This window comes from Stegostoma tigrinum, chromosome 5 (genome assembly GCF_030684315.1).
Source record: "Stegostoma tigrinum isolate sSteTig4 chromosome 5, sSteTig4.hap1, whole genome shotgun sequence".
Lineage (NCBI taxonomy): Eukaryota > Metazoa > Chordata > Chondrichthyes > Orectolobiformes > Stegostomatidae > Stegostoma > Stegostoma tigrinum.
Window position 1 is genome coordinate 21,882,365 of NC_081358.1, and position 15,072 is coordinate 21,897,436.

The following is a 15,072-nucleotide window of genomic DNA, read 5'->3' on the forward strand; positions in this document are numbered from 1 at the left end:
TATCGCCTGCTGCTAACTAAATTTCCTAACTTTGTCAATAATTTGCCTTCAAGTCCTTGAACTTCAACATTAGCTAACAGCGTCTTATTGTTACATTCTCTTAATATGCATCAGAACTGGAACTTTTCCCTTAACACACCTCCCCTGGCTTCCTGTCCTTGTAAACATCATCTCTTACACATCTGCTGATTGATGAAAACACACAAGCTGCATGAAACCATTCCTGCTACACCTCGATTCCCACTCCATGGTGACGTGTTCAATCCTCCTACTTTCTATCTCAGAGTCCCAGATGAGGCAAACTCCCTGAACAAAGCAGTCAGCTTTTAGATTAATGAATGGGACACAGGAAATTTGCAGGAAGTTGTTTGTGAAAAACCTTATCTGTTGAATTGCAGGCTTTTAATTACCAATACTACTACCAGTGAGTGTCGTCCAGGGGCTGTGGACAGCCGACCTTCACTGATGGGCTTGAGTACAAATCCATTATGGAGGAGCAAAGATTGCTCTACATTGTTGAGGAGTATCCCTCTGCTGGGGTCAAAATCTTTTACACGTGCATCTAGCTTTAATGATCAACTTTTTCTTACATTTGCTACATCAGGCTTGCAAGTGAGGTAGCAAAAAAGCAAGGGTGCTAAATTTCACAAAAGGAAATCAGGGCGGCCTAAGGCACAAATTGCCTCAGGTGGATTGAGAAAATATATCAAACGACATGATTTTACAGAGAATGGCTAATTATAAGTTGCATGACTTACAACATCTTTACGTTCTTTTAACGTGCAAAAACTCCAAGGTGGTCAGCTAACCGCAGCCAAAAAAGGATGTTCAGGATTGTATATGCTTATAAGAAAAGGCCTATAAAGTTATAGAAGTAACAGAATATAGCAAAAGAGGACCAATAAACTGTAAGGAATGGGAAAATGCAATCTGGCAAAACAACTTGAAAAAAAGCTCGTGAAAATCTTGTAAATGTACCTAAAAAGACATAGTTGGTACACACACGAGAGTCCATTACAGGCAAAGACAGCAGAATCAATGAGGAACAGAGGAATTCCAGGGAAGCTAGACGATTATATTGTGTCTGTTTTCACGGAGGAAAATACAAGAAATCTTCCAGAAGTAGAGACCAGAGTGCCTAGGGATAACATGGAGTTAAAGGAAATTAAGTATTCGTAAGAAAAATGTACTCCAGAAACTAATAGACTGAAAGTTAATAAATCCCCAGGACCTGTTCGTGTTCGTCAGAGTCTTGAAGGAGCTGGCTACAGAGATAGTTGATGCTTTGTTGATTATCTTCTAAAATTTGATAGATTCTAGAATTATTCCCACATATTGGAAGGTAGTAAATGTTGCGCTTTTTTTTTAAAAGAAGGAAGTGAGAGAGAAATGTTATGAGGCTGTGTACATTACTCATGAACTGGAAGAAGGGAAGCTAGAAGTTGTTTGTAAAAATAGTCGGGCGGGGGGGGGAAAAAGAGTGTGTGGTTCCTTTAGGAGGTTAAGTGCTTTTCTAAGTTTGGAGGTTTACACAGAAAATGTCTGTAAGCAGTTGAAGAGGTAGAGGCAGTTATGAAATTGAAACCTGTAGCAATTGGTTGTGTGATTGGAAACCATAGACTTGATTTGATGTTTTGCAACACCAGTTTGAAGATCATCCGATTAACTTAAATCAAACACTCAGAGATTGAAAACCAATTGAATTTAAATCTGATGGTTTTCGTAAACTCACACCAATGCTATTGTAAGAAAATTAATAGGTCATCCAAAGTACATGCGAGTTTTTTTTAAATTGGGGTGACAGCCAACTGCCATCTGAGGAATAAACATCCAGCTCTCTCGGAAATCTCTAAGCTCTCTGACAAAGCAACATCTATCCATAACAGGTACCACCATATTTCTAGCTAAAAGTGCTCACAGGAGACTTCACAGAGAAAACATCCCTGACAGACGGATTAGTGGAAGGAAGGTGTTTATGATTGGAGTGACAGCGGAGAAGGCGGAACATTCCAGAAGACCCTGTATGGACTTTGAGTGTCTAAGCTTTAATTTAGTTTTATTACTTGGGTTTACGTAAGTGGCACTTATGTTTATTGGAACCGCACACTAGTACAATTTTGTTCAGTTAGGGAATTAGTTAGTAGTTAAGGGGGAATTGTTCGATTTGTTAGTAGCTCTGCTAATTTGATCACTGTTAAAGTTAAATAAATAGCTAGTTGTTCCTTATAAAGTGAATTTCAGGGGCTTTCTTTCATTTAACCGTTCCTTTTTAACAGATCAGGTGAGGTGAGCTTCTCTGCGTGCTTTGGGTTTAATTATTAGAAAGGGACTTCTACTCCCAGAGTAACAGATTGGGGACTGGTGTTTCAATTTTCATTATCAGAGGGGTTCGACTTCCCTTTCCTAACAGAAAAGAGAACTGCAAGCCTGTTACCTGAATATCAGTAGTAGGGAAAAACAACAAAACGTTTCTATAAGATATTATAAATAGACATTTGTTGCTAATGATCTGATTGGGCATAGTCAGCATATATTTGTGGATGGAAAATCATGTCAGCTAAGCCTGGAGTTTTTAACAGTTATTACTAACACAATTGATAAAGGAAACCTGAAGGATGTAGTAGTATACTTTAGAAGGCTTTTGAAGTTCTCCAGAGGAAGCTGGTTAGAAAGATTAAAGTACATGAGATAGGAGTAGTGTACTGACATGGTTTAATGATTGGCAAACAGATAGAAAACAGATAGGAGTAGTAAATGGGCCATTCTTATATTGGTATGCTATGACTAATAGGGTATTGCAAGCATCAGTACTTGGACCCTAGCTGTTCACAACACGTATCAACCATTTGAATGTGAAGGTCAAATGTAATATTTCCAAATTTGTGGAAGATCAAAAGCTAATTGGAAAGGCATGTTGTGAGGAGGATTTGGATGTGCATCACAAGTGGGCAAGAACATGGCAGGCAGAATATAATGTGATGCATGAGGTTGTGCACAAGAGTATTTCTTCAACGGTACACGGTTAGAAAGTTTAGATGTACAAAGGGACCAAGGCAGGCCTAAAGCTAAGTAGTTGAAGGCAAGTTCAGCAAGCTATCGGGAGGGCTAATGGAATGTTAGCCCTTACTCCAACAGGATTGGAGTGCAAGAATACTGAAACCTTGCTTCAAATGTATAGGAGCTTGGTTAGACCATAACTGGAGTATTATGTACAGTTTCGGTCTCCTTATCTCAGGAAACATCTGGTTGAAATAGAGGGAATACACCGAAGGACAGGACTATCCTGTGAAGACACACTGGAAAAACTGGGCTAACATTTTCTCTCAAGTTCAGAAGAATGAGAGGTAAACTCATTGAAACATATAAAATATTTAAGGGGATAGACAGGGTAGATGCAGGTAATTTGATAGCATACACGGGGCTCGTGTTGTAAAATACATTTTTTGGTTTCAGTTCAAGAGAACAATTCAAGCAGAGGAGTTGGTGAGACTAACTCCCTTTACATCAAGCAATTCAAGCAAAGCAGGAGCCAATGGTAATTTGGAAGTGGGGAATGCAGATTTCTGGTGCAGAGTAGGTCCTTTTTGAGGTCAGTCATTTCAACTCCCAGGACATCTCTGCCAGAGTTGCTCATCTGAATGTCTCAAGTTCAGCTATCTTTAACTGCTTCTTCGATGACCCTCTCACAATAAAGGTCAGAAGAGGGAATGTTCGCTGATACCTGCTGCACAATGTTCAGCACCATTTGGAACTCCTCAGATATGGAAGAGGTCCATGTCCAGGGGTTTGAGCTGATAAGTGGCAAGTAACATTAATGAAATTTAAATGCTAGGCAGTGTCCATTAGGACATCACCCCTTGACATTCAATGACATTGCCACCATGGAATCTCTCACTAACATTATTCTGGGTGTTATCAATGACCAGAAGCTGAACTGGACCAGCCATATACAGAAACTGGCTACAAGAAGTGGTCTCTGGCTAGGACACTTGCACTTTCTAAATCCCGAAGCCTCTTCAGTTTCAACAAGGCAGAAATCAGGAGTATGATGGAATACTCTGCACTTGCCTGGATGAGTGCAGTTTCAACATTTGACAAGCCTGACACCATCCAGGGCAAGATAACAAAGTGTGAAGCTGGATGAACACAGCAGGCCAAGCAGCATCTCAGGAGCACAAAAGCTGACGTTTCGGGCCTAGACCCTTCATCAGAAAGGACCCTCTCTGATGAAGGGTCTAGGCCCAAAACGTCAGCTTTTGTGCTCCTGAGAAGCTGCTTGGCCTGCTGTGTTCATCCAGTTTCACACTTTGTTATCTTGGATTCTCCAGCATCTGCAGTTCCCATTATCTCTCACCATCCAGGGCAAAGCAGCTCACTTGATTAGCACCAAGTCCGCAAACATTCACTCACTCCACTACCAATCATGAACAAGATGGCAATAAATGCTGGTAAATTTGACAAGTTGTGAATCATATACTGCCCCAAGACCCAGGTATGAAGTATAATGAATGATGGAAAACAATTAGCTAAGTTGAATTGAAAGACTGATCATCAGGACTTGGTAGGATACATGTTAGGAGTTTGAGGGAGACAGGACCAAAAATGCAGATGCCCTAGAACTGATTTTGCAGTGCACTGTGGAGTGAGAATGTATTACCTCACGAATGGGAAACACCCCAGAATAAATTTGGATATTTGCAGACCAGTAAATTTATCTCAGTGGCACAGGATAAAAACACAATTTAAAGATCAAAATGAAACAGAAAAATAATAGGATGGATTTCAAAAAGATAATCTTATGTAATAAACCTCAGATTATATTCAGGAGGTCGTAGACATTGTAGATGAGAAAAATGCAACAGATATTGTATGAATGGATTTTAGGAATGGAATTCACTGTCCTGGAATTAACTGGAATTCACAATCCACAGATAACCACAGAAGCTTGAACAGGATCTGTTAGAGAGATGATGGCAAGTTACTGAGCGTAAGAAAGCTGTAGGAGTTGAGGACAGTTTATCCAAGATGAGTGCAAGTGGATACAGTGACCAGTAGGGCTCAGATCTACAGTCACAATTTTTTTTGATATTGCACACAATATCAAAGCAGAGTACAGTTTATTCCTTTAAAAAACCAAAGGGAGTCTTTGGATGTGAACCATGGGTCTGATTTTGATAAGGTGAGGAATGGGTGTAAACACAGCAGATGGAATTCCATGTCAGTAAATACAACACAACTCAATAAATATGCTTTGAAAGGACGTAGGTTCTAAGTTGCAGAAAAGCAAAGTTATTTACAAATAAATGTTCAGGGGATAATAAAGACTGTACTGCAGACTGATAGCCTTCAAAGCTAGGTGTGAGAAAAAAGCGAATTCCACTCCTGAGGTCTGGTATAAAAATGAGGTAAATACTAGCCTTTACAAATAAAAGGTTGGCAAGAGTACATGAAGATAGTTTTTAAAAACTGTTATTTTCAATTTTGTAGTTGAGAGATGTGATTATCACTGATGAGGTCAAAATTTGTTGCCCATTGCTAACTGCAACTGCAAAGATGATACAGTGCCACCCTCTTGTACCACTGCAGTCCACCTGCTGTAGATGAATTCAGTGTTCTTCAGGAGGAGGTTACAGGCTTTAGATCAATTAGTGATGCTGTCCTAAGTCAAGATGGTATGTCATTTGAAGTATGGCTTGCAACATTCCCACACCTCTCCTACTCACCCTCCTTAGTGGTACAGGTTTGGAAGGTGCTGTTGAAGGAAGCTTGCTGAATTTCGGCAGTTGATCTTAGATGTCGTGTACACTGCTGACAATTATTATCCGTGGGGTGGATGGGGTGCCATTTAAGCAAACTGCTTTGTCCTGGATGGCACTGACCTGGAGTGTTATTGCTACTGTACTCAGCCAAGCAAATAGAGAGTATTCCATAGCACTCTGACATATGTTCGTCAATAGTGACTGGACATTGAGGAGTCAGGAGGGGAGTTATTTGGCTTTGAATTCCTCCCATTTAACTTGTTCTTCCTGTCTCAATATTTTCATTAAGTTCAGCTCCTGATCAAAGGTAACCCCCAACATGTTGATAGTATAAGGTTTAGCTATGGTAAAGCCATAGAATGTCACAGGAAAATGGTTAGGATTCTTTCCTGTTACAGATAGTCATCACCTGTCATTAGTGTGCTCATAGCCCAAACCTAAATGTTGTCCAGCTCTTGCTGCATATGGAGATAGATTCAGCAGCTGTGAAAGATACTGAACACTGCATTATCATCCATGAACATTCCCACTCCCCACCTTATGACAGAGGGAAGAGTCATTAATAAAACAGCTGAAGATAGTTGAGCCATGGCCATTATCCTAAGGAACCGAGGTTTCTTGTGGCAGTGGTAATATCCCTATATCTGAACCAGGAGGCCCAGGTTCAGGTTTCACCTGCTCTAGAGGTCCGCAGGGAGGCAATGGCCTAGTGGTATTATCATTGAACTGTAAATAGAGAACCCCAGATCATGTTCTGGAGAGCCACGTTTGAATCCTGCCATGGCAGATGGTGGCATTTGAATTCAATAAAATGCCTGGAATTAAGAATCTAATGATAACTGTGAATCCACTGTTGATTGTTTAAATAAAACCCATCTGGTTCACTAATATCCTTTAGGGAAGGAAACTGCCATCCTTACCTGGTCTGGCCTACGCGTGACTTCAGATCCGCAGCAATGTGGTTGACTCTGAACTGCCTTCTCAGCAATAAATGCTGCCTAGCCAGTGACACCCCCATCCCATGAATGAATTAAAAAGAATAAATTAAAATCTCTTAACAAGGTGATTAGAAATATCTGTCTCAAGCAATTGTGTCCCTACCTCTAAGTCAGAAGTCCTAGGTTCAAATCCCACATGCTCCGGAGGGGTGTAATAACACCTTCGAACAAGCCAATTAGAAAATATTTACCCTGAGGAGTTGGGTCTTGTGATGCAGTGACAGGACCTTGGAGCCCCAGGGGCCAATTCAGTTCTCACCTGCTCTCGAAGTATGAAGTAAGATCTCTGGACAAGTTGATTCAAAAATATCTGAGGAACCTGGAACTGTGGCGTTTAGCCTCCAACAACCAAAGCCATCTTCCTTTGTGCTAGATATGACTTCAACCACCAGACAGCTGTACCCTGGTTCCCAAATACTTGAATTTTGCATTAATTTCAATAGGATAACTTATTATAGGGTAGTTCAATGGTTTTTTTTTAAATTTTGAAAGAATGGAATGGATCAAATACAAACAGACTGTGTCCAGTGGAAAAAGAGTCAAAAGGTATGGGCTAAATACAAAGAACAGAAGATGATTACTGAACAGTAGTGACAAGCTGTGTGGAATTCACCTCAAGGGTGTGTGAGGCAGCAGTTGTCTGTATTAAAGATTATATTCAGGGAAGTGGAGATGAGAATAGTGTGGCAAATCTGGACGAGTGCTATTAACTCGGAAGTACGATGGACACTGACAATGGCCCATTTCCTTGGCGTGCCCTCCATCTATTTGGAAAAGTGGGAAGCAGGGTGTAGCATCAACGACATGGTGGAATTGGATGATACGGTAAGAACTTGGATTTGGTCAAAGTATTTTGCTGGCATTGGAAGAATATTCCATGTAGGACTGCCTTCAAGAAAAATATATGAGATAATCTAATACATTACACAACATGCGCGCGCGCACACACACACACAGTACCTCCAAACGAGTCAACGGGAATTTCCTGTAATCCATCCTCAGAGAATGCCATAGGTGGCTGAATCATTAAATTATCTCCAACTCCCTCTTCAGCTTTTGGTGCAACATCATATACAATTCTTCTAGTTATGTGGTTTTTCCTTCGTCCACTTCGCGGAACTGTCTGATGCAGCATTAATTTTCCCAAATTTCCCCATGAAAAAGCAGGGCCCTGATCCTGAGGTAGTCCCATCTGCAGATCTTTTCCAACATAATCCGAAAAGTTATCTTGATTCCAGACAGAATCATTAATCTGGTAGCTCTCATTCTGGTCCATTACTGAGCCCACATCAAAACTGTAGTTCTCCATTTCATATCTAGCCCTCTCTTCATGCAATCCTCCTGCAGCGCAGTTGTTCACTGCAGTTGTAGATTTGACTATCCAAGGACTGTTAGGTTCATGTTTCAGTGTAGCTACAGTGTTTTCTTTTTGGGACTGGTTGGAGGCTTTTACCTTCTCATATTGCATTATTATTTTCTCTGCTGCATTGGATTTTGTACTGATGTTCAGGGCATCCTTAATGAAACCACGGCAAGCCTGAACAATGTCTGTCATTTGTAGATAGCTTGCTACAGACATTACCTCAATTACATTTTGGCTGGTTAAAACCAAATGTCCAGAGTACATGAAATCAAGAATGACAGTGAAACCTTGTACTGCAACAACATCAAGGTGAGTTACCGTGACCTGGTCACAACTGTCGTTTGGAGTATAGCAATAGAGTGTCTTAAAGTAACGGCTGCCAGCAACTAATATATTCTTGTGGGCTTTGAAAACCTGACCCTTCACCACAATGTTGACATCGCACAGAATGCCTTGCTGCCGCTGCTCATTTAGTTCCTGAAGCAGTTGATAACAATAAGAAATTTCATTTCGATCACTCTTGTACTCAGTGTACAGTTCATCTGTTGATTTCGATGTAATTGCAGACTCCTAGAAAGAGAAGCAAATCATAAAAGATTTTTTAAAAATTTAAGTACAAAATATGTTCTGTTGTTAACCCTTAAGTCTTTCCTCTACCTGTTGTGGTGAGAGAGAGCACATGTTTGGGGACAGCACCTGTCAAAGCAGAGAATAAAAATAACTAGAGTTTTCAACTGATTGTTTAAGCTTTAGGTGCAGTGTACAGCACTCTGTAAGCCAAATTACATCTTAGTTTATCCTTGCAAATCATTCCATTTTATTCACAACACACGATTGTTGGTAAAATGTTGCCTTCTGCTAAGAAAATTAACCAGAATATATCAAACTGAGACAAGGATAGAAAAAAATACAAAAGAGCTTTTCATTCCATTCCTTGATGCTCAATTCAAACTCAAGTTTCATAAATTTTAGGCAGTGTGGTATCCTACTGATAAATCCACCTGCCTCCTCCTCTTGCAAGTGCACTGTAAAGTAACTACTTCAAGTGAAGTGTGTAGATGCTTTTGAAGATCATACTTGAATGGGGGATAAAAGAGCAAAGACTGTTTTATTTTTAAGTAAGGAGTAAGGATCATGAAAGAAACGAACAATATTCATTTAAGACCAGAGTGTATCCTGTGTGTTTAAGCAATACATAATAGCTTAGTTTCTCACAGTCTTCAATTTTCACCCACTCCATTTCCTTGTGAAGGCAATGGTGCATTATTAGGAAGCTAGTTTTGTTCATGCGATCAATGACTTGTCCAAAATGCCACATCTTTCTCATCTTTAATAATGTGGTACAGATTATTTATCCAATGCACTCATGTCTAACCTTGTTATCAATCAAAACTAATAGGCACAGCTCGTGAAATACAGTGGATAACAATTAGGAACATAAATCAGAAATAACACTTCCCTCCTTGGATGAGAGATTTCAGAATCAGTAAAAACTGGCTACTCAGTGCATACAAAAATTTATTCTGAAGAATATCTAAGAGAGGCAAAGCCCACATTTTCAAGTGTACAATGAAAATTCCCATAGTCACGTGGCATTTTTCAAATAACCCAAGCAAGGGTGCAAGCTGATCCCTCACTGTGTTTCAATTATTCACTTGTGTAAAGCAACAGTTTCATTGTTGAATATCATTTGATATTGTGCCAGAATTAATCAATAGCTTTCTTTAAACAGTTTGAAAATACATTATATTGTATTGGCATGGTAATATTTGCAAACACAGTGAAGAATAGTAAAAACATAAATCATTTTTATAGGATTTGCCATTATTCTTAATGTGGTATATTAGCCCTGTTTTCTCCCATTCCCTGTTCCCCTCCAGAGACTTCCTACAAGCAACACTGGTGACATTGGTTGTCCAGCTCCACAATAGGCTAGTGACTAGTCTTCCTTCAAAGTTTTAGCAGTTTTCTTTCATATAACGTAATATCAGTATCACATGAATTATCACAGTACATGAGTAGAAAAGAATACTATTTATGCATCAATTGTATTTCCAAGACCACTACATTCGAGTTAATTCACAACAATTTGCCTTCACACATTTATAAATTTTACATATAAATGCATTGGTTGCAATAGTAATAAAGTGAAACCTGAAACTGTCAGACAAGTCATTGATATTTTACAAAACTTGATTCTGATACTAAAAACTTACAGCAATCTGAAGAATCTCAATGCAATTACCTAGAACAAGAGTTTTTTAAAAAAAACAATTAATCTGAAAATCCATTCAATTTGGTTGAGACCCCTGTAGTCATTTTTGGTTTAGTTTGGAACGGAAGGGAAGAGAATCTTGAGGAATTATAAATTAGGGAACTAATTAGAAATAGAATGTGTGAAGCACACTGCAATTAATAGCTTTGGTGGGAGGAAACCCAGAACACACTTCATCTCATGCACAACAATATTTCAAGTACAGAGCAAAATAATGTCAAATTGGAATTACAAACTGATTTTCATCATTAATTACAAAGCACTAGTATGTACAATACTGATTCACTTATAAACGTGTTTATTACTTGGAACCTACATGTTGTTGGAGAGGTGCAGCAAAGGTCCCACCAATTCCAATCTTGAGTTTCTTCTTCAAGTCTGGTGACAGAGTTTTATTACTATTTACCAATATGCCTGCAGATTATCTCATCTCGCCTTGCCAATAAACACTATCAATACAGACAGAAATTTCTGACAACTTGTGCCCTTTCTAGGCCAGAAAAGGAAGGCAAATGAAGAGTTTTCAAAGCAAATGATATTTCATTTGTACCAGAAGACACAACGCACATGACAGTTTAGATGTAAATAGCTAAGTCCTGGAGAGGAAAACATATAACACATTAGTTTTGTTTTACAAACAGTCAAAGTGCAACCACATTTTTCTGCACACATTTCAAAGTTCATCATAGCTGGATGCCACAATTAAGAGTACTTCTGCTACGTCACCTACACTATGACTCACACTTTAAAGTTGCATCACTGTTCTCTTTCCACAAATAAACATCACCATAACACAACATGAACAAAGAAAGATGATCCAAGTTTGCATTCACTGGATTTCTCATAAGAGACAGACATTCCATCTGGCAACTAGTTAAACATACATCTTCTTCCCAAAGGCACAGCATTAGCAGCACTGCTAAGGACTTTCTGACCAATCAAAGTGGGTAAACAGGATCAAGGCCCTATGTAGCTGCTAATGCCTCAGTACTGAAATGGAGACCAGTGACGGACAAAATAGAAGCACAGTACTAAGAGGGGAAACGGTCCTAACCACAGGAGACAGGGAATAATGGTGGAGGAGGCAGAAAGGACTTAAGATATTCGAAACCAAAGTCAAAACATATGGAGCTGGAAAAGTACAGGAAATCAGACAAATCTGAGGAGCAGAAAGTCAATGTTTCAGGTCGAAACCCTTCTTCAGGAGGGAAGCCCAAAAATAAATAGAGGAAGGCGGGGGGGGGGGGGGCACTGGGGTTGTGGCAGGGTGTTTTTTGAATGCATTGAAGATTTTTTTTTCATTAGTATGCTGTTAGAATGTTGGTGCAAGAAATCTGAAATGGATATTAGGAGTCTGTTGGTAACCGTGAACAGAACTAACAAGTTAATATTTCAGAGCTTCACCCTTCCTCAGAATGGAAGGTAATTACAATTGAAAAGCTCAGATGGTAGTAGGTGGATACAAGTAGGGAGTTATTGTGGTTGGTCAGCGGGAAGGGTGGAGCAGACAGGTGAGTTGGCAGATAGACAGATTGGAGGAGGAGAGATTTTAGAACTCGTGAAGTTCACATTCAGGCCATTGGGCTGCAAGCTCCCAAGGCAAAATATGAGGCGTTGTTCCGCCAGTTAAAGTGGATGGCAACCAGAAAGTTGGGCTGGTTGGTGCATGCAGAGCAGAGATGCTCCACAAACTGGTCCCAGAGTCTACATTTGGTGTCTCCGACAGAGAGACCACCCTGGGAGCAATGGATACAGGGTAAATGAGGTTAGATGAAGTGCAGGTGAATTTCTTGCTGGATTTGGAAGGATTGTTTAGGACCCTCGACAGAGGTGACAGGGCAACGGTGGGGGCAGGTATAGCACCTTCTGCAGTTGCAGGGAAAGGTATCAGGTGTAGTGGAAGGGTTGGTGGGGAATGTAGAGCTGATGAGAGAATGACGGAATGAACAGTCCCTGTGGGAAGCGGTCGCTGGGGTGGGGGGGGGGTCCAATTGTCGGTGGTGGAAATGTTGGAGGATGATGTAGTGTATTCGGAGGTTGATGGGGTGGTGTGTGAAGACTGAGGGGACTCTATCTTATTGTCACTGGGAGAAGGGTTTGAGAGTAGGAGCGCAGGAAATGGGGGAGATCAGTTGAGGGCATCCTCAACAGAGGAGGGGAAACTCTGGTCCCTGAAGTCGGAAGATAGAGCAGTTTTTTTGAACTGGAGGCCTGTGACCAGCAGTGTTCCACAAGGATCAGTTCTGGGTCCTCTTTTGATTGTTATTTACATAAATGATTTGGATGAGAATATAAAAGGCATGGTTAGTAAGTTCGCGGAAGACACCAAAATTGGTGGCATAGTCAACAGAGTAGAAGGTTTTCGAAGATTACAAAGGAATCTTGATCAAATGAGACAACGGACTGAAAAATGGCAGGAGGAATTCAATCTGGATAAATGTGAAGTGTTACATTTTGGTACAGCAAGCAAGGGTGTGGCTTATGCAATTAATGGGAAGATCTCGGGTAGTATTTAGAACAGAGAGACGTAAGAGTGCAGAAGCATAATTCTTTGACGTTAGCGCCACAAATAGACAGGGTGGTTAAAAAGGTGTTTGGCACGCTTACCTTCACTGCTCAATTCTTTCAGTAGGGAAATCGTGTTGAGGTTGTACAGGACACTGGTGAGGCCTCTCCTGGAATACTTTGTCCAGCTCTGATTGCCCAGTTATAGGAACAATGTTATCAAGCTGGAGAGGGTTCAGAAGAGATTTACCAGGATGTTGCCAGGTATGGAAGGTCTGAGTTAGTAAGAAAGGCTGGATAGGCTGGGACTTCTTTCACTGGAGCATAGGCAGTCAAGAGGCAGCCTGACAGAAATTCTTAAAATAATGAGAGGTATAAATAGGGATAATGGGAGTTGTCTTTTCCACAAGATGGAGGATTTCAAGACCAGGTGGCACATTTCTATGGTGAAAAGAGAGAGATTTAGAAGACACAAGAGGCAAATGTTTACAGAGGGTGGTTCGCATGTGGAATAAAGTTCCTGAGGAAGTGGTGGATGCAGGTACATTTACAACATTTAAAATACATTTGGATAGACACATGACTAGGAAAGGTTTGGAGGGATAAAGACCAGGAGCAGGCAGGTATGACTAGTTTAGTTTGGGATTATATCGGCACGGACTGGTAGGACCAGAGTCTGTTTCCGTGCTGTATAACTATGACTCTATTACTCAAATAATGCAAATTTGTAAAGAGGGAAGGGTACTCCCTGGTTCTGAGACATCTCTGAACAGCCTTCTATGAAGCCCAAGAGCCCAAAGGAAGTTGTTACCAACAGGTGGGAGGAAGAATCCTGACAATAACTTTTCCAATGTCATTTTTTTAAACTGTAATTGTTCCCCAAAGACACTGCCCTTGGTATCAGGGCCACATTTCACAGGGTGTGGTATCAAGCATCACTAACAAAACTGGAATCAACAGGAATCCGGAGAAAATTCTCCACTATATTAGTCATACCTGGCACAAAGGAAGATGGTTGCATTTAGAGGTCAGTCACCTCAGCTCTCAGACATCTTTTCATCGGTGTAGTGTCCTTGGCCCAGCAATCTCTTTAAATGCTTAAACAATGACCTTCCCTCCACTTAAAGGTCAGAAGTGGGGATGTTCACTGATGACTGCAAGATGTTCAGCACCATTTGCAACTCGTCAGATAGTGAAGCAGGCCATGTCTAAATGCCGCAAGACCTGGACAATGTTCAGCTCTAGGTGACAAGTGGCAAGCAACATTTATGCCATACAACTGTCCAGCAAAGAATCTCCAACAAGAATCAGAAACTGAAATGAACCAGTTATATAAATATTGTGACTAAAAGATGAGATAGTGGGAATTCTGCAAAACGTAACTATTGCCCTGAATCTTTAAAATCTGTCTACCATCAATAAAACAGGTCGGATAGTTTGCACTTTCCTGGATGGGTGCGGCTTCAACAGTACTCAAGGCTTGACACCATCCAAAACAAAGAAAGCAATATGCTTCACCACATCCACCATCAACAAGCACTCCCTTCACCAGCAAGGTAGAAGAGCAACATTAGGTATCTCCACCTGCAAGATGCTCTCCAAGGCAAATAAATACCGTCCTAACTTGAAAATACATAGCTGCTATTTCACCGTCGCGGGACAACATCCTGGAACCGTCTAAGAGCACTGAGTAGCCACTTAAATAATGTATGAAATGTAAGAGATAAATTTTGAAGACCAAATTCCCACGAACAATGTGATAATGGCCATGAAGTCTCATCTTGTATTTGTCCCTCAATCAGCAGTGCAAGTCAGGACTCTCAGAATAACTCCTCTGCTCTTCAAAACTGTCTACACCAATCCAAAAGACACCACCTCCAGCATTGCGGCACTCCCTCAGCACTGAACTGAAAAAAAATCAAACTTTGTTTCTTTTTCAAGTCCTGATTTGAAAATGCATCATTTTGGCTGAGAGGTGACGGGACTACCAGTTGTGTCTTGACACTGGTGACACGAACCGAAGAAAAACCAGGGGCAAGGAATCAATAGCAACTTGTCAAAAAAGCTTCATCTCTAAACGTAATAGAATATCCTGCATTTTTTGTTTTAGATGACTGGTGGTGAAAGGAGGGGAGGCAATTGTTGCTGCTTTGCACATCAGTGAACTGACCC

General features: G+C 40.6%; 1 protein-coding gene across 1 annotated transcript in view; it reads right to left on the bottom strand.

The window, feature by feature from the left end:
- zbtb10 (zinc finger and BTB domain containing 10) overlaps nt 1–15,072 on the bottom strand; it is an 88,532-nt gene that overhangs the window by 29,790 nt on the left and 43,670 nt on the right. The window contains exon 2 of the mRNA XM_048528752.2: nt 7,718–8,690. Coding sequence (XP_048384709.1) covers nt 7,718–8,690 — 973 coding nt within the window. The remainder of the gene's footprint in view (nt 1–7,717; nt 8,691–15,072) is intronic.